Source organism: Halichoerus grypus, chromosome 6 (assembly GCF_964656455.1).
Source record: "Halichoerus grypus chromosome 6, mHalGry1.hap1.1, whole genome shotgun sequence".
In the NCBI taxonomy this organism is placed as follows: domain Eukaryota; kingdom Metazoa; phylum Chordata; class Mammalia; order Carnivora; family Phocidae; genus Halichoerus; species Halichoerus grypus.
Window position 1 is genome coordinate 36,694,640 of NC_135717.1, and position 22,720 is coordinate 36,717,359.

At 55.3% G+C, this 22,720-nt stretch overlaps 2 protein-coding genes across 7 annotated transcripts in view; one reads left to right on the plus strand and one right to left on the minus strand.

Annotated features, from left to right (window-relative positions):
• The window catches only part of PPL (periplakin), a 56,189-nt gene extending 36,718 nt beyond the window's left edge, over nt 1-19,471 (plus strand). For both annotated transcript variants that reach the window (XM_036091320.2, XM_036091326.2), the window contains exons 3-22: nt 1,116-1,270; nt 1,990-2,110; nt 2,700-2,825; nt 2,919-2,960; nt 4,261-4,422; nt 4,519-4,626; nt 5,812-5,907; nt 7,068-7,190; nt 7,292-7,438; nt 7,982-8,133; nt 9,060-9,157; nt 9,367-9,524; nt 10,219-10,397; nt 10,481-10,619; nt 11,397-11,590; nt 12,840-12,990; nt 13,771-13,854; nt 14,479-14,595; nt 15,082-15,174; nt 15,985-19,471. In XM_036091320.2, the coding sequence (XP_035947213.2) occupies nt 1,116-1,270; nt 1,990-2,110; nt 2,700-2,825; nt 2,919-2,960; nt 4,261-4,422; nt 4,519-4,626; nt 5,812-5,907; nt 7,068-7,190; nt 7,292-7,438; nt 7,982-8,133; nt 9,060-9,157; nt 9,367-9,524; nt 10,219-10,397; nt 10,481-10,619; nt 11,397-11,590; nt 12,840-12,990; nt 13,771-13,854; nt 14,479-14,595; nt 15,082-15,174; nt 15,985-18,648 (5,109 nt within the window). In that variant the 3' untranslated portion in view covers nt 18,649-19,471. The remainder of the gene's footprint in view (nt 1-1,115; nt 1,271-1,989; nt 2,111-2,699; nt 2,826-2,918; nt 2,961-4,260; nt 4,423-4,518; nt 4,627-5,811; nt 5,908-7,067; nt 7,191-7,291; nt 7,439-7,981; nt 8,134-9,059; nt 9,158-9,366; nt 9,525-10,218; nt 10,398-10,480; nt 10,620-11,396; nt 11,591-12,839; nt 12,991-13,770; nt 13,855-14,478; nt 14,596-15,081; nt 15,175-15,984) is intronic.
• A 150-nt stretch (nt 19,472-19,621) lies between these two features.
• UBN1 (ubinuclein 1) overlaps nt 19,622-22,720 on the minus strand; it is a 39,307-nt gene continuing 36,208 nt past the window's right edge. For all 5 annotated transcript variants that reach the window (XR_004917045.2, XM_036091355.2, XM_036091335.2 and 2 more), the window contains one exon: nt 19,622-21,850. Coding sequence is in view for 4 of the 5 variants with exons in the window: in XM_036091355.2 (XP_035947248.1) it covers nt 21,801-21,850 (50 nt within the window). In the remaining variant the exon portion in view is untranslated. The remainder of the gene's footprint in view (nt 21,851-22,720) is intronic.

Sequence of the window (22,720 nt, forward strand, 5' to 3'; positions counted from 1 at the left end):
ACCGAGTGGCACAGCTGTTTCCATAAATGGGTTTCTGAACATTTTCATCCCCTAGTAAGAACTCTTGTGCTTGTGTACTGTTCCTATTTCCACCCAACTCGCTGGCAACCACGCATCTGCTTCCTGTCTCTCTGGATTAGGACATGGTGGAACCCTGCACTGGGGTCGCTTGGGTGCCTCTTCCTTGTTCTCATGGCAGTGATGGGGACGCTGAGACCCAGTGGGGGTGGGCACTGGCTCCTGGCCCCCCGTGTTACCTCCATGGTCTGTCTTCAGCCCAGTCCCCGGCCTGTCCTCGCCTCCCCCACTGGCCTGGGGTCTCCAGGGCCCCGCACGGTGTGCGGCTGGGCCTCAGGAATGTTGTCCAAGTGAGCGAACAGACTGTGTGTAGACACCTGCTGTCCTGGCTGCCAGTTCATTGTTCTTCCCTAAACAAGCAGAGACCCTGGGCTCATCAGCGACACTGACCGTGCCTCCCAAATATCCACCCGCTCTGTTGACTCTCAACTATTTCTGCAGGTGCCACCCCAGATGGGCCACCGTCCGCTCCCCCCCGCCACCCCTGGCCCTGTCACAAGTGCTGACTGCCCTCAAGGCCGTGCCCTTGTCCCGTAGAGCCCTGAAGCATTTGCCTTTAAGGACAGATGGGGCCCCGTTGCCTTGCACCTCTTGCACTTCCTCCCCCAGCCAGCCTTCCTGCCTCAGGGCCTTTGCACAGGCTTTCCTTCTGCTTAGAACACTCTTTTCTTTCATCCTTAGTTCTTAGCTGGTGTCACCGCCTCCAGAGGGGCTCACTGACCACCAGATCTAAAGCAGGTTCCTGTTGTTCCACCTCTGGTGTGTTTCCTTGGTAAACACCAACTTGTATGAACTTGTAATCACCTTTGTGAGGTTTATCTATTTATCTGACTGGGCTGGGCAGGGCCATGCCTCTTCATTCGAAGGTGTGTCCCAGAGCCCCCACACATAGGTACCTGGGCTGTTTGTTGAGAGGCAGAGGAGAGGCTAGGTGGGACTGGGAGCCCCTTGCTGGCCCTCTCTTCCCACCCCTCCCACCCCCACAGTGCCCGTGGAGTCCCCGTCCTCGATCCCCCTTTCTGTCTTGACTCTCACAGGACCTGGCCCGGCTGCAGGAGGGCCAACAGCCCGAGCACCGGGACGTGACCCTGCAGAAGGTGTCAGACTCCGAGAAGCTGCTGTATGTGCTAGAGGCAGACGCGGCCATTGCCAAGCACATGAAGCATCCCCAAGGAGACATGATTGCCGAGGAGTAGGTCCCCTCTGCTCCAGGTTCCTGGGACGGGGCAGGAGGGCTGTAGACTGCTCAGCATTCTGGAGCCCAACTCAGGGTTTATTGAAGGCTAACTAGATGCTAGACACATGCCAAACGCTTTATGTTATTCTCATGACGATCCATTTTGTAGTCAGGGAAACTGAGGCTCAGCACTAATGTCCCCTGTTCTGGTCATAGTGTGACCACAGGTCCCTGACCATCGTGCTGTCTGACCTCCAAGCTTTTGAGCATGGCCTCCCACTCCCTGATGCCCAGCCAGCTTCCTATGCTCATGGCTCTCCCCTCAGCTCAGATGTGGATAAACTGGCACCCAAAATGCCTCCCGCCTGGTTCTGCACCCCCCACCCTGGCAGGGGCAAGGGTCTCAGGGTGCCCCATGAGTCCTTGCCCTGTTCCTGTCATGGCCCACACCACCCCTGTGGTTCCTGCTCAGTGGCAGGCTCCAGAGAGCAGTGGACCTGCCTGTTTCTTCCAGAACCTTCTCCTGGGAAAACATCGATAGAAGAAGGAAGGGTGAGGGAGGATGGTAGTGATTGTCTGGAACCCAAAGCCCTGGTCTCCCTGTCCTTCCAGGCCCCTGAGCAGAAAGCCCCAGGCCAGTGTCTGGGGTGGGAGGCCCCTCCTGGGGGAACGGGCATGGGCAGTGGGCCTGCCAACTGGCCCCACTAACCAGGATGGCCACTCTCCCCACTCAGCATCCGTCAGCTGAAGGAGCGCGTGACCAGCCTCTGTGGGAAACACAAGCAGATCTACAACTTGGTGGTGAAGGAGGTAGACCCGCAGGTCAACTGGGCAGCGCTGGTGGATGAAAAGCTGGTATGGCCCTGGCTTCAGCTGTGTGCAGGGAGGACCCCGCCATTTCATGGGTACCACGGTCCTGCCTCGCAGAGGGTCATGTTCCTGACGTTTCCCGATGGCTGCGTCAGTGAGGACAGCAAGGCTCAGAGAGGTGTAGCACCTAGCCCAGTGTCACCCAGCAGACGTGGTGGAGACTGGGACCCTCCTGGGATTGCTCTCCAACCCTGGTTGTTGGGGTCCCGGGCAGGCTCGGAGGAGTGGCCCGATGCCCTTCCTCTGCCCTCACCGGCCTGTCTCCACCACGGGGAAGGGCAGCTGCTGGAGCCAGCAGTCCTCCCTTAGTGCTGTGACCTGGGCAACCACTCCCCTGACCAGGCCTCTGTTTCCCCATCTGTGAAATAGAAATGACAACCGTGGGGTACTCTGAGGTTACAGTGAAATTGAGTGAACTGACACGTGTAGGTGCGATGGTGGTAAAGGTGACCGTCACTCCCCACGTCTCTTCTGGCTCCCCTTGGCTCCCTCCTTGGTTCTTATGTGTGGGTGGGCTGTGAGTCCCAGGCCCTAGCCCACACTCTGTGGGTCATCTCTCCGCCCGCCCTCCCAGGACAAACTGAGCGGCCAGAGCTTCGGGACAGACCTGCCGCTGGTGGACCACCAGGTCGAGCAGCACAATATCTTCCACAATGAGGTCAAAGCCATCGGGCCCCACCTGGCCAAGGATGGGGGCAAGGTGCGCGTGGTGGTGGAGCGGGCCTGGCCCCGGGGGAGGAGGGGCTCACACCTGCAGCCCCGCCCTGACCCATGCCCCCGGCTCTGTCTGCAGGAGCCGGACAGCGAACTCCAGGCCAAGTACCAGAAACTGCTGGTGAGAAGCCCCCCCACCCCTACCCCAGGAATGGGCCGGGAGGGGGTGGGAAGCCAGGAGTGTGGGCACAGGAAACGTGTGCAGTGAGCGTTTCAAACAGAATGAAAGGGGTTGAGTGGGAAGATCGTACCCTGAGCCCCCACCTGAGAGGCGTCCCAGTTTGCTCTCTGCTTGTGGAAAACCCTAACAGGTCCCCTGGATACAGCCCGTCCTGCAGTTGGCATCTTTTTCTTTACTAAGCACCTTCTGTGTGCCAGATACAATGCCATGCGCTTTATAAGCAAAAGTTTTCTATTTCCCTTTTCAAAACCTTTAAGGAATATGTTCTTTTTAAAAGCGCTGTGAATGCCTAAATGGTTCCTTGCTGCGGCCGGTTCAGACCTCTCAGGTGAGAGAAGCACAGGCTCTGGAGCCAGATGTCTCCATCCCTCGTTGGCGGGGACACCCTGAGCGAGCTCCATAGCCTCTCAGACCCTCAGTTTCCCAACCTGTACAGTGGAGTGCCTTCGAGGCCTTGTCTCCTAGGATCGCTGACGCAGGAGAAGTGCCCAGCACAGTCCTGGCACGCTCCTGTTTGTGTTTGCAAAGGCGAGCGTCCCTGCTCCCTCCGCTCCTCCCTGCCCTGCACCCAGCACCTCTCACCCATAACGCGGTAGCACTTTGCTACTGTGCTCCTAGCCTCTGTACGGGGATCGTGATAAAGGCAAAAGTGGAAGCTCTAGCTGCTCACATTTATTGAGCACCAACTGTTTGACAGCCTTTTTTTTTTTTTTTAAGGTTTTATTTATTTATTTGACACACAGAGAGAGAGCACAAGCAGGGGGAATGGCAGGCAGAGGGAGAAGCAGACTCCCCGCGGAGCAGGGATTCCGATGCGGGACTCGATCCCAGGACCCCGGGATCACGACCTGAGCTGAAGGCAGACACTTAACCAACTGAGCCACCCAGGCGCCCCTGTTTGACAGTCGTTGTACCCTATGAGACCAGTGCTATTGTCATCCCCGTTTTGTGCATGAGCAAACTCAAGGCTCCACGAGAAAGTCCGTTCCATGCGGGTTCTGTCTGTCTGGCTCACTGGTGTATGCCCAGAGCCTGGAGCAGAGCCCAGCACTTAGTACCTACACCATAGACGGTTGCTGCATGAATGAATGCACTTCGGAGGGTCAGGTGATTTGTCCAAGGGGGTCCAGCCAGAAAGTGTGGAGCTAGGCTTGTCCGCACACCGGCCAGAGCCAGCCCGAGGGGAGGGGTAGAGGGAGGCCTCAGCCCTGTCCTTGCCCTCCCCCCCGCCCCCCTGCAGGCAGCATCCCAGGCTCGGCAGCAGCACCTGAGCACGCTGCAGGATTACATGCAGCGCTGCACCAACGAGCTGTACTGGCTGGACCAGCAGGCCAAGGGCCGCATGCAGTACGACTGGAGTGACCGCAACCTCGACTACCCGAGCCGCCGGCGCCAGTACGAGGTGGGCCGGGGGGGCATGGGGCATCGGGGGCGGGGCTGGCAGGGAGCACAGGGCTGCCCACTGGGCGCTGAGCCCCCTCCACTGCCCCCTCTGCAGAATTTCATCAACCGGAACCTGGAGGCCAAAGAGGAGAGAATTAACAAGCTGCACAGCGAGGGCGACCAGCTGCTAGCCGCTGAGCACCCCGGGAGGAACTCCATTGAGGTGCGTGTGCCTGGGGGGGGGATGCCTCCTCCAGGGTGGCCTCAGGGCGGCCTCTGCTGTGGGCCGCCGGGACTCAGGCAGCCCCCAAGATGGGGGTCCTGCATCCTGTGTCTGTCTCTCCATTTTGCTGTCTTTCCTTCCTCTGTCTGACCCTATCTCTTCTCGTTATCTCATCCTTTGCCACGTCCTGCCCTCAGCCCCATACGGTACCTGTAATAGTTTCCTAGGGCTGCTGTAACCAATGACCACAAACTTGGTGGCTTTAAACAGCAGAAACTTTCTCTCAGTTTGAAGGCCAGAAGTTTGAAATCAAGATGTTGGCAGGCTTGTTCCCTCTGAAGGTTCTAGGACAGAATCCTCCCTTGCCTTTCCTTGCTTCTAGTGGTCGCCAGCAGTCTGTGGCGTTCCTTGGCCTGGGGCTGCGTCGCTCGTATCTCTGCCTCTGTCTTCACATAACCTTCTCCCCTGTGTGTCTCTCTGTATGTCATCTCCTTTTCTTTTTTTTTTTTTTAAAGATTTTATTTATTTATTTGACAGAGAGATAGACAGAAGAGCACAAGCAGAGGGAGTGGCAGAGGGAGAGGGAGAAGCAGGCTCTGCACTGAGCAGGGAACCCGATGCGGGACTCGATCCCAGGACCCTGAGATCATGACCTGAGCCGAAGGCAGATGCTTAACCATCTGAGCCACCCAGGCGCCCTGTCATCTCCTTTTCTTATAAGGGCATCAGTCATTGGACCTTAGGGCCCACCCTAAATCTAGGATGATTTCGTCTTGAGATCCTTAATCAATTACATCTGCAAAGACCCTATTTCCAAATAAAGTCACATTCTGAGTTCTGGGTGGACATGAATTTGGGGAAGGGAGGGATACCATTCAACCCTCTACAGTGCCTTTGTGTGAATTTTTAAAAGAACCACTTTGGGGAGATGCAGCCCCTGTTTGTCCCTTGTGCAGTGCACAACCCAAGTACCCATACATGGCAATCCTGCTTGGCTCCTCAACATGTCCCTTTTCTCCTCCCATGCCTGGAAAGAAGCTGGCTGCCTCTGTGGGAGCCACATTCAGGGACATGCCAGGTGCCCCTTCCCCCACCATTCTCTGGTCCAGAATCCTGCCATTCCTCCCTGGGCATCCCAAGCACCTGCCAAGCAGTGACCTGCTCCCCACCCCCTTCGCTTGGCAGGCGCACATGGAGGCCGTGCATACAGATTGGAAGGAGTACCTGAACCTGCTCATCTGTGAGGAAAGTCACCTGAAGTACATGGAAGACTACCACCAGGTACTCAGCCCCAGAGCATCACTGATGGAAGCACTCAGGGCTTCCTCCAGGAGCAGGGCTGCCTTCCCAAGCCACCCAGTGCCCATGCTTTTGATGGCATACATGGGTGTGCCCCCAAGCTTGCCAGGCCCTTGTCTGTCTTCTCTGGAGGCCAGGGCTGGAGAATCTGATTTCACGGGTCATTGTGGGCCCCAGGAAGGAGGTGGGGTTTTCATTTTGGTAAAACATATAGAATAGGAAATTTGCTGTTTTAGCCATTTTTAAGCACATGATGCAGTGTCATTCATTCAGTGTTGTGCAGCCTTCACCTTGGGAAGGTTTACAGAACTTTTCTATCACCCCAAACAAGAACTCTGCACCCATGAAACAATCACTCCCTTCTCTCTGCCTCCCTTCCCCCAGCCCCTGGTAACCTTTAACCTATCTTTCTGTCTCTATGAATTTTCCTTCTCTACATTTGTGAAGGTGGACTCACAGGTTATGTGGCCTTTGGTGTCTGGCTTCTTTCGCTTGACCCTGTTTCCAAGGTTCATCGATGTCATGGCATGAATCAGAACTTCATTCCCTTTTATGACCGAATCCTAGTCCATTTGTACAGACAGACCACATTGTGTTTATCCATTCTTCATTGGTGGATACTAGCTGGTTTCCACAGGAATGTGTATTTTTCACAAGGGCTGGTGACCTGATTTTTAGGACTGGGGACTCTTGAACTTAGGTGACACTCATGTAACTTCTGGTTCAGTGTCTGGACCCCGCTGGGCTATGAGCTTCACAGGGACCTCAGAGTCTCATTCACTATTACAGCCCAGGGGACAGCTGAATGATTTCAGAGTTGATGGACTAAAAAATGGGCAAGAGAAGAGGCTTGTGTTCCATGTATCAAGACTTTGAAAAGTGTAGAGTGAAGTCAGGGTACCCCTAGCTCAAAGAGAGGAATGGAATAGAAAAGAACTTAAAGCTTTAACAGTACCTATATGTGAACACTTAATATGTATGTCCTAAAAGTGGCGTCGTGTGGACTGGTGGGAAGGCACCCGGCCCAAGAGGCCCCCAGAAGCCAGCCAGGGAGGGTTGGGGGGGGGGGTAAGCCTGTAGACACAGCCAGGATTAGTCCTAGTGGTTTCCTGTCTGTAATAGGGCCATCTGGTCTCCCCTAGTTCCACAAAGACATGAAGGATGCTCAGGAGCTGTTGCACAAGGTAGACTCGGACCTGAACCAGAAATATAGCCCTGACTTCAAGGACCAGTACCAGATTGAGTTGCTGCTGCGGGAGCTGGACGTGAGTGATGGGCCCAGCAAGGGCCTCTCCACACCCCTCCCTGCAGCTCCCACCTGGGGAAGGGGGTGGTCTCACCTGGGCCCTCCCCCTGCTACATTCAGGACCAGGAGAAGGCTCTGGACAAGTACGAGCATGTGGTGCGGGGCCTGCAGAAACGAGGGCAGCAGGTTGTGCCCCTCAAGTACCGCCGGGAGACACCGCTCAAGCCCATCCCTGTGGAGGCACTCTGTGACTTTGAGGGTGACCAGGTGAGCTGCCGGGTGCCCCAGGCAGGCTGGGCCCAGATCTGCCCCTCTGAGGTCACTGAAGTGTCTTAGGAGTGACAATGCTGGATGCAGGGCCCCACATAATGTTTTTAGGGAACCTCTGTCCATCTCTGCAGTTGGGGTCACTCTCTGCCAACCCCTACGCCCCACCCCACCCCCGTGTCCCACCAGCTGCCCTGACCTTCTGTTCTACCAGCTGAGTCCTGTATCCTGCCTAAACCAGTCACTTTGGCTCCAGATGCCATTCTCATTGGTCAGGCCCGAGTCACATGCCCACCCTGAGCTCTCAGGGACCGGGGAGCGGGGGGAGGGCAGTTCCCCAAAGGGAAATCCAGGTGGGTGTTGAGACCTCAGACCCAACACGTCCCTTTGCAGCTGGACCCTCCCTACTCTATAGTGAAATGTCTTGAGGAGGGTCAGAGAGACGGGCTAAGGTTTGAGGGGTGGGGTGAGATGGCACCTGGGCTTCTGGTCACTGGCCAGGGCAGGTCTCTCCATGCCCTCTGATCGGCCTGCCCCTGCCAGGGCCTGATCTCACGGGGCTACAGCTACACCCTGCAGAGCAACAATGGGGAGAGCTGGGACCTCACGGACAGCGCAGAGAACAAGCTGACTGCCCCCGCCGTCTGCTTCGTGATCCCCCCAACTGACCCTGAGGCCCTGGCCCTGGCGGACAGGTACGGGGCAAAGGATAGAGCCAGCAAGGACTGGCCCCATCCACTGGGCCCCTCAGGCCCCATTCACAGCCCTGGGCATCCTGACCCAGCCTCAGGAGGCAACTGACCCCACACCTGCACCCCCTTGGGGGCTCAGGTGGGACAGGAGCAGACCCCGTTGGCCAGGTTGACTTGCCAAATGTCACTGTCCGGCTGTGGGCACAGTCAGTGAACAGTTTCTCTGCAAGTGCTTCTGGGTCTTTGCATATGCTGTTCCCTCTACCTGGACACCTACCTCTGGGCCTTTGCATATGCTGTTCCCTCTGGACACCTACTCAAGGCCCGGTTGGCTCAGGCCTCTTGAATTAAGATAGTTCCGTGGCCACGTCTTCTATGAAGCCTCCCGTAACTGTTCACTCACCCTCCACCCTGGCTCAAGCACCTTCTCCCACTGCATGTAACTGCCCTTTATTAGAACACTGTGTCAGTCTCATGGCGGGAAGGGGCTCCTTGAGATTTACTGTCTCCAGGGCCTTGTTCAGTACCTGGTGCAAAGTAAGTACCCAACAACGCCTTTGTTCAATGAGTGATTCGAGGAATGCCTTCGTGTATTCATTCAGCAAGTATTTATTAAGCACCTACTGTGTACTGCTACCCCAGGAGTAACATCTTGGTGGGGAAGACAAAGGAACAAACGAGATAATTTTAGGTAGTAAAATTTGGTATGAAGAAGAGGAGAAGGAAGGATCTACCTGAACCCAGAAGTAAAGAAAGAGCAGCATTATAGCAAACTTTCCACGTGTGCTGGGTTTTAACTTTTCAGAGCATTTTGATGAGCCTTGTGACTCCCCTGGGCCCTCTGCCCAGCCACAGTCTGGGGCCCCGTGTGTGGAGAGGGAGGGGACGGTGGGCTGCCCCAGGCCCCCAGCCCATTTGTGCACCTGCAGCTTGGGCAGCCAGTACCGGGGCGTGCGGCAGAAAGCAGCCAGGAGCAGGAGCAAACTCCAGCAGCGGCATGAGGTGCTAAAGGCAGAGAATCCTGGAGGTGGGTGCTGGGGCCACTGTGCAGGACTCTGGGTGGACAGGGAAGAGGGGCTGGACCTCGGGTCTGTGCTGCAGATGGGAGGGCAGGGGTGGGGGAGGCTGGGCCAGCCCCAGAAGTCCCAGCTGGCCTCCTAGGCCCCTCTCCCTGTGCCTCATGGCCCCCCGTCTGGTTCCCCACTGCCAGCCGACTCTGTGATTTCCTTCTGGCAGATGCCTCCGACCTTCAGGGGCGGCATCTGCTGGCTGGCTTGGACAAAGTGGCCATAGATCTGGATCGGCAGGAGAAGGCTATCACAGGGATCCTACGGCCGCCGCTGGAGCAGGGCCGGACTGTGCAGGACAGCGCTGAACGGGCCAAGGACCTTAAGGTACTGCTAGGCTGGTGTCCTCCTCATGGGGGCCTTGGAGCTTGACAGGGACCACCTGCCCCATGTAACCAGAAGTCCTGAGTGATGGCAGTGAGGGGGGCTGTTTTAGGCTGATGACCAAGGAGGTGCCTGAGCCCTGGCACCCCCGACATGGCCCCAGGAGAAAGGGCAAGTGAGGCTCACGCTGCCTCCACATGGCTTGTCAACTGCGGGCTTGTGGCCAAGGGGGAGGCTACAGTGCGTGGAGGCCGAAGCTTCGGAGTTAGAGCTGCTTGCTGGCTGTTTGACTGCAGACCCACTATTCGAGCCCAGGCCTCAGTGTGCTCAGAAACAAGGCCAGAGGAGGACGGGTACAGGGGTGGGTCATGGCCAGGCCCCATCACAGCCCTTCCTAAGCTGCTTGGAGTTACAGGGTCGCCTGTGAATGGGGAGAGGAAAAGTACCCACCTCGTGGAGTGGCCCCCAAGCTGGATGAAATCATCCACTTGACATGGACGGAAAAGTAGATGCTTGATAATTACCTGTTAATTTCCATCACTCTTGTGAGTCACAGCCCACCTTACCAGAATTCGGGGGACGCTCCTTATGGGCTGGCTCCCCAGGGAGGACAGCAGCTTCCTCTGTTCCGTGAAGCCCCTGGAGGGGGAGGAGGCTGCTGGACTGTGACCAGCTCCAGGGGTTTTGGTCCCCACAGAACATCACCAACGAGCTGCTGCGGATCGAGCCCGAGAAGGCGCGCAGCACGGCTGAGTGCGAGGAATTTGTGCAGGCCCTCCCGGGCAGCGGCACCACACCTTTGCTGAAGACCCGGGTGGAGGACACCAACCGCAAATATGAGCGCCTGGTGCAGCTGCTGGACTTGGCCCAGGAGAAGTGGGTGTCAGGTGGGCGGTGGGGAGGTTGGGCGGGATCATGGGGCCAGGCGGGCACCCGTCACTCCTGCCCCGTGTCCTCAGAGTGGACGTGGCCAACCGCCTGGAGAAGAGCCTGCAGCAGGGCTGGGAGGCTCTGGCCACCTACGAGAAGCAGCTGACCCAGGACGACACAGTGCCTGAGGGTGGCCACGCCCTGGACAGCAAGAGGCAGGAGCTAGTGGTAAGTCTGGGGACCCAGGGCCTCACGAGCCTTTCTCCCCAGGTGCTCCCCACCCACCGCCTCTCAACAGATGGGACTGAGGCCCCGAGTACCAGGGCAGCGAGTCTCCAGGTTCTGAAAGGCTGCATGCCAAGTCAGAAGTTGCAAATGGAGACCCAGGGCGTGAATCCCAGCTGCTCGGGGGGCTTATGGAAATCAGGGGCCTGATTTTAAAATGAAGTATCCACGTCAATTGGCCAGATTCCCAGGATCTCTGGACGAGCAGATCTCCTCCCCTGGGCCAGCGTGCTCTCCCAAGCAGGTCGGCAGCAGGACTGGCAGCTGCCTGCAGCCCCAGCATCTGCTTTCTCTGCACCATTGCCGCTGGGCCGCCTGGCGTGTCTGCCTGCCTGCCGGCTGTGGGCATTCAAGCCCTCGGGAGGCCCCTTAGTCACACACCGGTTCTCCTGTGGGGATCCTCACCTCAGAGCTGCGGCCCTGCGGCTGGAGAGCAGCCGGTCATTCTGGTCCCGGGCGCGATGTCACAGGGCACATGCTGCCTGCTGCAGGGTTTTCAGAGGTCAGGTTTTCCGGGTTATGGTCATTGTGACGAAACAGAATGTTGCAGAAACGACCACCAGGTGTAAGGAGAAACTCAGAGGCAAAGCCCTGGTCCCTTCCCGTGCCCAGGCTTACCCAGCTGCTGAGGCAGGAGGCCCCCAGCTGTTGGGGCAGCACTGCCCTAGCCCCTGGGAGCTCCAGCCACAGCGCCTGCTGTCTGCCTCTCTGCCCCGGCAGGCCCTGGCCTCCGAGCTGCAGGCCCAGAAGCCCCTCCTCGGTGAGGTGGAACGGAACCTGCAGGGGGCCAAGCGGTGCTCCAGCGCCCTGGCCAGCCGCTTCCAGGAGCACTGCCCGGACCTGGAGCGCCAGGAGGCTGAGGTGCACAAGCTGGGCCAGCGTTCTGACAACCTCTGCCAGCAGCTTGAGCTCAGGTGAGGAGCCGAGGGCGGGCAGCAGCCTCCACTTAGCTGGTCTGCGCTGAGGCTGCCGAAGGCTGTTTTCTAAAGTTTCTCTTTTTGAGAAAAGCAATAATACATCTACAAACTAAAAAACTCAAGGTGATTACAGTGACCAGCCCCTGTCCCCCAAGGGAAGCATGGCTACCAGTTTGTGTCCCCTTCTAAAACTGTCAAGGAGCTGGGGCAGGTACGTAACATGGTTGACAACTCACCGCCTATGCCGTGGCTTGCTTTTTCCTGTCATCAGCTTTGTCGGGGTCAGGCGCCAGTAAGTGGGACCTCCTCCTCTTCTCTTTTCTGGAAGAGCTCATACAGAACACATCCTGCTTCCTTAAATGTTGCATAGAATTCACCAGTGGAGAAGCCATGCAGGCCTGCAAGTCGTTTGTTTTTGGTGTGTGAGATTTTAACAACAAATTCAACCTCTTCACTAGGTACCAGGCTACTCTGGGTCATCTAATTCCTGTAGCAGGTCCGGGAGCTTGTGTCTTTCGAAGAATCTGTCCATCTCCTCAAGTGGGTGAACTGACAGACATAAAAGTGGTCCTAATATCCTCTTATTCACTGGTTCCAGAACCCGAGGGGATGTCCCTTCCCTCGTTCCTGATGTTCTGCCTTTTCTCATTTCATTTATATATTCTCTTTTTCCTTCCTGACCATTGTGTGGCTCGTCAATTCACCGACCATTTTAAGGAACTGGCTTTGGCTTCAGTCCTCTTCTCCCCTCTTCTGTCTCCTGTCATGGGCATCTGCTCTCCACCATTTCCTGCTGCTGCTGCTATTAGCTTTAATTTGCTTTCTTTTCTTCTTCCATTGTTGAGCACTTCCTCCTTTTCCAATAAAAGCACCGAGAACTGCAAATTTCCCTATAAGCACCGCTTTTGCTGTATCTCCCAAATGTTAATGTTTTATTTTCAGTGAGTTCAGGTTTCCTAGCGTCTCCTGTGATTTCTCCTTGGACTTGTGGGTTACTGAGGGCCTGCAATGCCCCACGGGCGTCCCTGCTGGTCAGTACACAGGGACCTACCTGTGTTTGACAGAGGCCGCAGTGTGTTCCAACTTAATTCCATAATTTCATTAACCACCCTCTTTTTGGGGACTGTTTAGGTTATCTTGTTAGATTATCTATGATCCCTCCTGCTTGGAAAGGACTTCTGTGAAAAGGTATAGGAGGCATCCGCTGACTGTGGCAGAGGCCTGACGACGGGCTTTGTCCCCGTAGGGCCCAGAGCCTGCAGAGCGCCAGGGCCGCGTATGACAACTACCGCAGCGGCTACGACCACGTGCTCCACTTCTTGTCCCATATCCCCAGCTACGAGCCCCAGGAGACAGACAGCCTCAGCCAGATGGAGACCAAGCTCAAGAATCAGAAGGTAGGGTGGCTGCCTCCGTGTTCACCGGCCTATGGTGGCATGGGCCGGGGGGGGGGGGGGGCGTGGAGGGGAGCCAGGCAGTGCCTGCTGCCTGCCCCAGTGGGAGGAGGGCAAAGGCCTGGCAGAGCTGTGTCCTCAAGGGACCTCAGCCCTCCCTGGCCCCAGCACCTAAGTCCGAGAACGAGAGCGAGGTGTCTAGCACGGGACCTGGCCCAGTGTGGACCGTCTGAGCAGGCTGGCTGAATGAACAAATGAGTGGTCACAGCAACACAGGGGGAGCACTCGTGGTGAAAAGCCCCGTGTCCAGAGTTTAGAGTCGCGGTTCCTTGGAAGGCAGCAGTGTCTTGGAGTGTGGGACAAGGGACATGGGACCCCCACAGCCTAGACTGAAAGCCACGTTCTACCCCTAATAGCTGTGTGCCCATGGGCAAGTCACTGCACCTCCCTATGCCTCGGTGTCCTCCTAAACCAGAGACCATGACAGTGCTTCCCTCACAGGGCGGCTGGGAGATTAAATGAGATAATCTAAGTAAGATGGGAGAATAGTGCCTGATGTTTCAAAGCACTCAATAAACACTGGTTTCCAGGCAAAGACGATTATCCTCCTGGCCCTTCTTCACAGGGCCAGAGAACTGCCTTCTGTGATGAACAGCTGTACACAAGGAAGCCGTTCTTTACGCCTTGTGCTACAGAAGAAGAATTTCAGATTCTAAGGAATCCAGCTACTCTATCAAGTTTTTTTTTTTTAATTTGATTTTTAAAGTCTCTGTTGTTTTATAGAACCTGCTAGATGAGATAGCAAGAAGGGAACAGGAAGTCCACAAAGTCTGCACCCACTCCCAGCAGTACCAGCAAGCTGTCAAGGTGAGCCTCTTCCCACCAGGTGCACTGCCCAGGGAAGCCCCGGGCCGGGCACGGCGGGCATCCTGTAAACCGGCACAACCCTGGGGAAAACCCATGGTACCAGACACTGAATGCCAGAAAAGGGATTTCTACTGCTCAGAGCAGTACACGGGGAGAATTTATCCTCAAGGGGAAAATGACCAAAGAAGAACAATGGAGGATAAACAAAATCGCTCCAACAGCACTATTTATAAAAGCAAAACAGAAAAACGAGAAAGCACCTAAATGGCGGATAGTAGAGAAACGGCCAGGCGAGTTATCCTTCATCCACTTGTCACACTCACACAGGAGGGGAATCAGGAGGCAGCAAGGTGAGGAACTGCTTACGGCGCCGTGGTAAATGAAGGAGCAGAGTGCCACACGCAGGGCTGGGGAGAGCCCTGGGGGGGCGCTTGGGTGAGTGCTGGCACTTTCCTTTGTGTCCTAGGTTGTTCAGAGACCCAGCTCTGTGGTGCTGCTGGGCTGATGGTTCTCAAAACCTCCTGGCGGCTGATGCAGCTGTGCAGACCTCTGCAGTCAGCTGCAAGGGGCACAACATTTCAGACTCCATGCCTTTGCCCTCTACCACGTCTCTCTCTCACTCAGGACTATGAGTTAGAAGCCGAGAAGCTCAGGTCCCTTCTTGATCTGGAGAATGGAAGAAGCAGCCACGTGAGCAAGAGAGCCAGGCTCCAGTCTCCCGCTGCCAAAGTGAGGGAAGAGGTGAGCTCTGCGGGCTGGGCCTCCTTGGAGCTGCCGGGGCCTCTAGGGAGCAGGGCATGCAGGCCTCCGAGATGTACACCCAGTAGGGAAGCTGGGCTGAGAAGCCCTCCTGGGTGCAAACAGGTTCAGTAAGAAAAAATAACAGACTTGTTCTTGGGCAGCAACGCTGATACACCTAGAAAGACAGGCTTCTGGAGGTATCTGGGCCAGAGCCATGGATTTGGGAGGCTCCCACTTTGCTCCTCTTAAGTACACATGGAGGGATGATGTGATTCCTTCTACACACGAGAACATTAAGGCACAGAGATGGGGACTTAGCCTTCTCTCTCTAAATCCAGTTTTTCCATCAGTTGAGACTGCAGTCCAACTCCAGGTAGCAAGAGGCAAGAAGCCACACTCTGTCCCCAAATGCCAGACTTTCCAAACACTGTCCAGCTTGCTCTTGCTTAGCCTGTTGACTCATGTTTGCTGACTTCTCTCCTGTAGGAAGCTGCTCTTGCTGCCAAGTTCACGGAAGTTAACGCCATCAACAGACAGAGGCTGCAGAATCTGGAGTTTGCTCTGAGTCTCCTGAGACAGGTAATAGGTCTTAGTAAGACATTTTTTCTTTTTAGGGTTATATTTATTTTAGAGCAAGAGAGCGAAAGAGACAGGAGAGAGGCAGAGGCGAGGGAGAGAGAATCCCAAGCAGACTCCTCGCATAGCTTGAAGCCCAATCCCACGGCCCCGAGATCACCGCCTAAGCCGAAATTAAGAGTCAACCCACTGTGCCACCTGGGCGCCCCTCTTAGACATTTTACTCAAAACTATGCCAGCAGGTGAGAAGGCTCATTCTGCTTCTAAGAAACAGTCTGTGAGCTGGCGGAGTGTCCCTTGCTAACATGGCTGGACAGCACCAGGCCAAGTACTGGCCCCTGCCAGCGCCTTTGTTGACATGAATGTAACACGCATGCCATCCAACATCTGCTGAGTTCCCAAGAGCAGGTAACTTATTTTCAGAAGCCCACGTCCGTCCGTCCACACAGTAGAAAATGAAGTAGCACCACTGTGGAAACAAGCAGAGTGCAGAACAGGGGACAACCATCTGTGCACAGATACACATGTCTCAAAGATGACCCATAGCCTCTGGGAACACGACCAGAGTGTGGTTTCACTTCACACTCTTGTGTGGCTGTAAAATATTTTATCATTTAAAAAACCTAAACTACTTGTTTTTACCATTTTCAAAAGTAACCGGAGAACTCTAGTGACCTCGGCACTGAGGGAGCCTTGGGGGTCACCGGACAACCAGTCTGACGTGTTCATAGGTGACCGAGGTGTGCTCTGACCGGTGGCAACAGGCCAAGCAGAGCGTCCAGCTTTAACCACGCACTGTCTTCTCCTCTTCAGCAGCCGGAGGTGGGAGTGAGCCATGAGACCCTGCAAGGGAGCACAGCAGGCTCCACCGTGGAGGAGACGTGGAAGGTTCAGAAGGAGCTGGACGAGGAGACTGAGCGGAGACAGCAGCTAGAGAAGGAGGTCAGGAGCACCCAGGAAGAAATCCAGACTCTGCAGAAGCGGAGCCCCCAGGAAGCGGTGGTCAAGAAGGAAGTGCTGAAGAAGGTGCCAGACCCCGTGCTCGAGGAGAGCTTCCAGCAGATGCAGCAGACCCTGGTGGAGGAGCAGCACAAGAACCAGCTGCTGCAGGACGAGCTAGAGACGCTGCGGCTGCGGCTGCGCACCCTGGAGCAGGAGACCAGGGATGGGGGACAGGAGTACGTGGTCAAGGAGGTCCTGCGCATCGAGCCAGACAGAGCCCAGGCGGACGAGGTCCTGAAGCTCAGGGAGGAGCTGGAGGAGCTGAGGCGGCAGAAAGGCACCCGGGAAGCAGAGGCGGCCCTCCTGCAGCAGCGTATCGCGGCCCTGACTGAGGAGAAGAACCGGGCGCAGGAGAAGGTGACGGAGAAGGAGGTGGTGAAGCTGCAGAATGACCCCCAGCTGGAGGCAGAGTACCGGCAGCTGCAGGAGGCCCAGCAGCGGGAGGGCCAGCTCAGGGAGGAGCATGAGGAGGAACTGACCTTCCTCCAGGACAAGCTCAAGAGGCTGGAGAAGGAGCGGGCCATGGCGGAGGGGAAGATCACAGTGAAGGAGGTGCTTAAGGTGGAAAAGGATGTGGCAACTGAGAGGGAGGTGGGCGACCTCAAACGCCAGTATGAGGATGAGGAGGCCAAGGCTCGCGCCAACCAGAGGGAGAAGACTGAGCTGCTCCGCAAGATTTGGGCCTTGGAGGAGGAAAATGCCAGAGTGCTGGTGCAGGAGAAAGTGCGGGAAATCGTCCGGCCGGACCCCGAGGCAGAGAGGGAAGTGGCGAACCTCCGCCTGGAGCTCGTGGAGCAGGAGCGCAAGTACCGGGCGGCCGAGGAGCAGCTGAAGAGCTACCAGGGCGAGCTGGAGGCGCTCAGGAGGCGGGGCCCCCAGGTAGAGGTCAAAGAAGTGACCAAGGAAGTCATCAAGTACAAGACTGACCCTGACATGGAGAAGGAGCTTCAGAGGCTCAGGGAGGAGATTGTGGACAAGACAAGACTCATTGAAAGGTGTGATTTAGAAATCTACCAGCTGAAGCAAGAGATCCAGTCTCTGAAAGACACCAAACCCCAGGTGCAGACCAAGGAGGTGGTCCAGGAGATCCTCCAGTTCCAGGAAGACCCCCAAACCAAAGAGGAAGTGCAGTCTTTGCGGGCCAGGCTCTCAGAAGAACAGAGGAAACAAGTGGATCTGGAAAGGGAGGGGGCCGCCCAGGAGGAGAAGATCAGGCAGAAGGAGGAGGAGCTGTCCCAGGTGAAGGAAAAGGTGGTCCAGCAGGAGGTGGTCAGGTACGAGGAGGAGCCCGGCCTGCGGGCTGAGGTGAACGCCTTCACCGAGAGCATCGACGTGGAGCTGCGGCAGATCGACAACCTCCGGGGGGAGCTGCGGCGGCTGCAGCGCCGGCGCGCAGAGCTCGAACGCCAGCTGGAGGAGCTGGAACGCGAGAGGCAGGCACGCAGGGAGGCCGAGCTGGAGGTGCAGCGCCTAAAGCAGCGGCTGGCTGACCTGGAGGAGGAGGAGGGGGAGGCCCGGGAGAAGGTGACCCTCAAGCAGAAGGTGGTGCTGCAGCAGGACCCCCAGCAGGCCAGGGAACACTCTCTGCTCAAAGTCCAGCTCGAGGAAGAGAGGCACCGGCGGCAGGTCCTGGAGAGCGAACTCGAGACCCTGAGAAAGAAGCTCGACAACCTGGAGAAGATGGAGGTCAAGGAGAAGGTGGTCTTCTCCGAAAGCATCCAGGTGGAGAAAGGTGACACCGAACAAGAGATCCAGAAGCTCAAGAGCAGCCTGGAGGAGGAGAGCCGGAGCAAGAGGGAACTGGATGCGGAAGTGAGTCGGCTGGAAGCCAAGCTGTCGGAGCTGGAGTTCTGTAACTCCAAGTCATCCAAAGAGCTGGACTTCCTAAGGGAAGAAAACCACAGGCTGCAGCTGGAGCGGCAGAGCCTGCAGCTCGAGACCCGGAGACTCCAGTCAGAAATTGAAATGGCGGCAACAGAAACACGAGACCTGAGAAACATGACCACGGCAGACTCTGCGACGAACCTGGACTCCAGACTGTGGTCCCTGGAGAGAGAACTGGATGACCTCAAGAGGCTCTCCAAAGACAAAGACCTTGAGATCGATGAGCTGCAGAAGCGCCTGGGCTCCGTGGCCGTCAAGAGGGAGCAGAGGGAGAACCACCTCCGGCGCTCCATTGTGGTCATCGACCCCGACACGGGCCGGGAGCTGTCCCCAGAGGAAGCCCATCGGGCCGGTCTCATCGACTGGAACATGTTTGTCAAACTCAGGAGCCAGGAGTGTGACTGGGAGGAAATCTCGGTGAAGGGTCCTAGTGGAGAGTCCTCCGTGATCCACGACAGGAAGTCTGGCAGGAAGTTCTCCATTGAAGAGGCCCTGCAGAAAGGAAGGCTGACACCGGCTCAGTATGACCGCTACGTCAATAAGGATATGTCCATCCAGGAGCTGGCCGTCCTGGTGTCTGGGCAGAAGTAGGCACAGCCTAGCCCTCCGTCTTCTTGGAAGCCTACCCAGTACCACCGTGTCTTCTCCTCCCTGGCCCTGTGCAGACTCCTGACCTGTGCAGAGCTGAGCACATCCCCCAAGCCCTCGCTGTCATTCAACCTGGGTGAGGGACCTGCTTCATCCTCTGATGATCAGACAACCATGATGCCACTCTGCTGTCCTTTTCCACACACTTCCATCAGTAGACTCCTTGTATGACACCTGGAAGCAACCCGAAAAAACTAAAGCACACAACCCATGACGCCTGAAGCAGACAAGCCCACTCCGAGCACCAGCCTTCACACCCCAGGTGGGGGGACCCTCGGGCAGAAAGGCCTCCCTTCTACACACCTTTCCGTACATCAAAGGACTGGGACCCTCAGGGCTGCTGACCTGCATTCACATCTCCCTGGGTACTGGCTGAGAGCAGACTTTCTGTCAGAGTCCTCCTGGTGAAACAGATCCGGGTTCTAGGCCAGAAAAGGTGCAAAGAAGCCACAACAATGTCTGGCCTTCGGTGCTAGAGTGAAGGTAAACTGTCAGCCAGACTGTCCCAGGAAAACGCACCATCAGAGAATGTGTTGTGGTTCTGAAATTAAAGTATTTTCATAAAGGACTGTATTGCTATTAGCCTTAGTTTTAGTGCCTTACAAGTCTTCTTATCAGCTCATTGGTATTGAGGTATAGTAACTGTACACTGACTTTTCACCAAATGAATTTTAGGTTCTCTGTTATCTCATGTATTATGTAAGAAAATGGGACTAGGGAACTCTATTTATAGTGCGAAAATAAACACCTGGTGGCTTGATTCTAATTTCATAGTGTTTCTTCTTCTTTTGCATGTGAGGCTTTTTATTTCCTCTGCTCCCTCTTGGCTTATGGCCAAAATGGATATTCTACATCTACCAGCTCCTAGGGGAAGAAGAATTAGTTGCAAAAAAGGTAAAAAGAATGAGAAACAATGTTTTGGAAACCTTGAAACAATTTATTGAGTTGCTTTATACAAGATTAACAATTTCCACACCACCCCCCAACACCAACATAGTCTCGCCGCACAAAAGCCACAGCCCCTCTCACACCTCAGGAGCGGCTGCACCGAGGGCAGCCCCCCACACCCCCGCCCCGGAGCCCACTCTGCCTGCCGGGCGCAAAGGCCGTGGCTGTGTAAGTCATTCACTCTTTCGTTACCACAAATAAAGCATAAACAAAAAGAAATCTCATAAACTCCCCATCAAAGAAACGTTTCCCTGAGGCAAGAGGCATCACTAGATTCCTAAAAATGAGGGTATTCTGCTCCAGCTGCACACTCAATGGTACATGGGGAGGAGGGAGCGCTGCAGGGAAGGGACCTTGGGTGTTCTCGGGTGGAGAAACCTGGAGAGTTCCCACTGCTCAGTGTTCACGGGCGGCCTCTGCGCGGCTCTGAGCTCAGCAATACAAATCTCTTCTTTGGCTCTTTTGCTACTACCTAAGACTATTCTGTAAACAAACTGGAAACCCAAGTTGCAAAAAATAGGTACAATGAAGGGATAAGGAATCCACTCTAGCCAAATGTGAAACACATGTTGGTTCTTACGTTTAAAAAAGAAAAAAAAAGAAAAAGAAAAAAACCAAATAAACAAACAGCAGAGGCCTAGCGGGACAGCTGACAGAGGTGTTGCTCCACTGGAACCCGGGCAAACCTCTGCATGAACTGAGTTACTGAGCACTGTACCCTGGAAGGCAGGAACCAAGAGAGCTGCCTGTGTCTCCACACAGGTGTACATTCTGAGGAGGCGGATTACTCAACATAATTGCAATCACTTAGCTGAAGCAGTCCGTTCAGACACGCCTTGTGGTACACACTTCACGGGACAGGCAAGTGCCCTAACCATCCTCGTGAAGCAGCCGCCGGCTGAGTGCGCTCCGCGGTAGCTGTCCTAGTCTGTCTCTGGCGCACTCTCCAAGCTCATCGGCGCGCCACCCTTAAGTCAACGCCCAGCCCTGCTGCGTGGAGAGCTCCAGGACGGCGAGGCCTGTTTCTACATGGCAGACGCTTCACAGAGGTCTGTTCCTGCAGCTCTGCCTGACAATGGTTTCTAAACAAAACAAACTGGAATGTCTGTGACTTGGAACCCCTCATATCCTTGGCCCTCCAAAAGATGAAGGGCTTTGGGGCTCTGCAGTCCACCTGTATGAACTCAAATAAAATGGGGGCCCTGGCTGTACTGGGACTTGGGATTTGGGGGCCCAGATGACCTTCAAGTCAGGACGGCACAGATTATGATGTGCAACTGTAAAAAACTCGAACTGGCTATGTCTTAAATACAGACATATCTTTTAAAAAAGTCTTCATCTGAGATCCACCCAGAGGGCTGAATGGACGTGTGTCTAATTCTGCTCCACCATAAAGGCACTGGAATTATGTCTTACTATAATATGACATGCGAAAAGCAGTCCCATTCTATCCAATGCATTAATGGTAATGATGAAATCTGGACCAAAATAAGTGTCTTTAAAAATCCTGTCACAACTGTTGAATCTACAAAGGTCTTTTCTCTGAAAGAGCTTCATTGTCACGTTCAGCAGAGATGCTGGCCCCCACCATGATGAGCACACGTTAGGTGTTCTGAGTATTTTTCCAAAAAAACAAGGTAAGGTAAGTCTCCCAGCTGTTGTATTAGCTGGGAGGTTTTTGTCCTGTTGAGCACACAGCCTGAGAATGGGACAGACACCATGACCATCCAGGGATCCCACTGTGGCCAGAAGGAGTCCCTGACCACTAGGGCACCATGAGGTACTCTGACCAAATGCCAGGGGTCAGGTGGATTTAAAGCACGTGTGCCAACTGCTCCGCCCTGACACCAGAGCTTCGTACATGACCCAGCGCGCACCCCAGCCCAGAGCTGCCCCTCCAACGATTGTCCATGACACAGCCGCGCAGCCCGGAGCACCAGACCAGTCCGTGCCTCCGGAGAAGCCCAGGGCTGCTCCCCTAACAGAAGGCACATCACAGTGCCAAGAGATGCTCCACTTAGCACTCACACCTTCTCCAGAAGAAAGCCAATCGGGGCAGAAAGAGCATAGTGATTATCCAGTTTCTGAGACCTACTTGTTCAGCTTCCGCCCAGACCTAAGTTAGTCGGGCCTTTCCTCTGAAGAGATCACAATTTCCGTGGTACACCGGGCCCTTTTCCATGAAGTTGAGAAGCATCTGGAAAAGAATAAGCAAAAATAACACAAGTCTTTCAGGATCTCGGATTCCCTCAAGGTGGCAGTAACAAAACCTCAAGGAGATCACCTAAATAGCAAAAGGCCCCTGAACGCTGAGCCCAAAAACCCTTGCCAGAGACTGAGTGCACTGCTACTTGCGGCAGCTTGCAGTGTGCATGGCACTCTGAGCTCTGTGATGGCAGCTGCCCGCTGCGTGCCGCGCACCCAGAGCCGCTTCCGTCCCCCGCTACCACCACCATCCCCTGGCGCGCTGCGCTCCGCTCAAGCAGCAGTGAGCACTCTCACCATCAAAACCCTCAGGCCCTACAAAGACAAGTTCAAAGGTGCTAGCATTCCGAGTCTGCATGGGAAAGAAAGCAAAGCAGACACAGTCACACAGCTGAAATAAGCAGGCAGCTTTTCATTTACAACCACTCAATGTAATCCTCCAACGTGAAGAAGGGCTAAAGGAGACAGAGAGGGTACAGGAAAGTGCTTTTCCTTTTTTCTGTTGTTGAAAATATCACAGGCCAACAGTCATGTTCCAATGGCTCTTCAATTATTTTGTTTCTGTTTGAAAGTGTGACATTCCGTGTGCCACGGAAATTGTGACCTCTTCAGAGGAAAGGCCCGACTAACTATGCTCTTTCTGCTAAGTGGAGCATCTCTTGGCACTGTGATGTGCCATCTTTCAAACCACACACTCTCACCTAGGTGGCTCTGTGACCCCCATATTATCCTCTTAGCTACTACAGCAGCCGCCAGTTTGCAGAGTAAGTCCACTGTAGCTATGGCTTCTCTAGAGGAAAATGGAGTCATTGTTATTCCAGGAAGCTTAGCCCCTTGGTTCCTTTCTCTAAAGAAGCAAAAT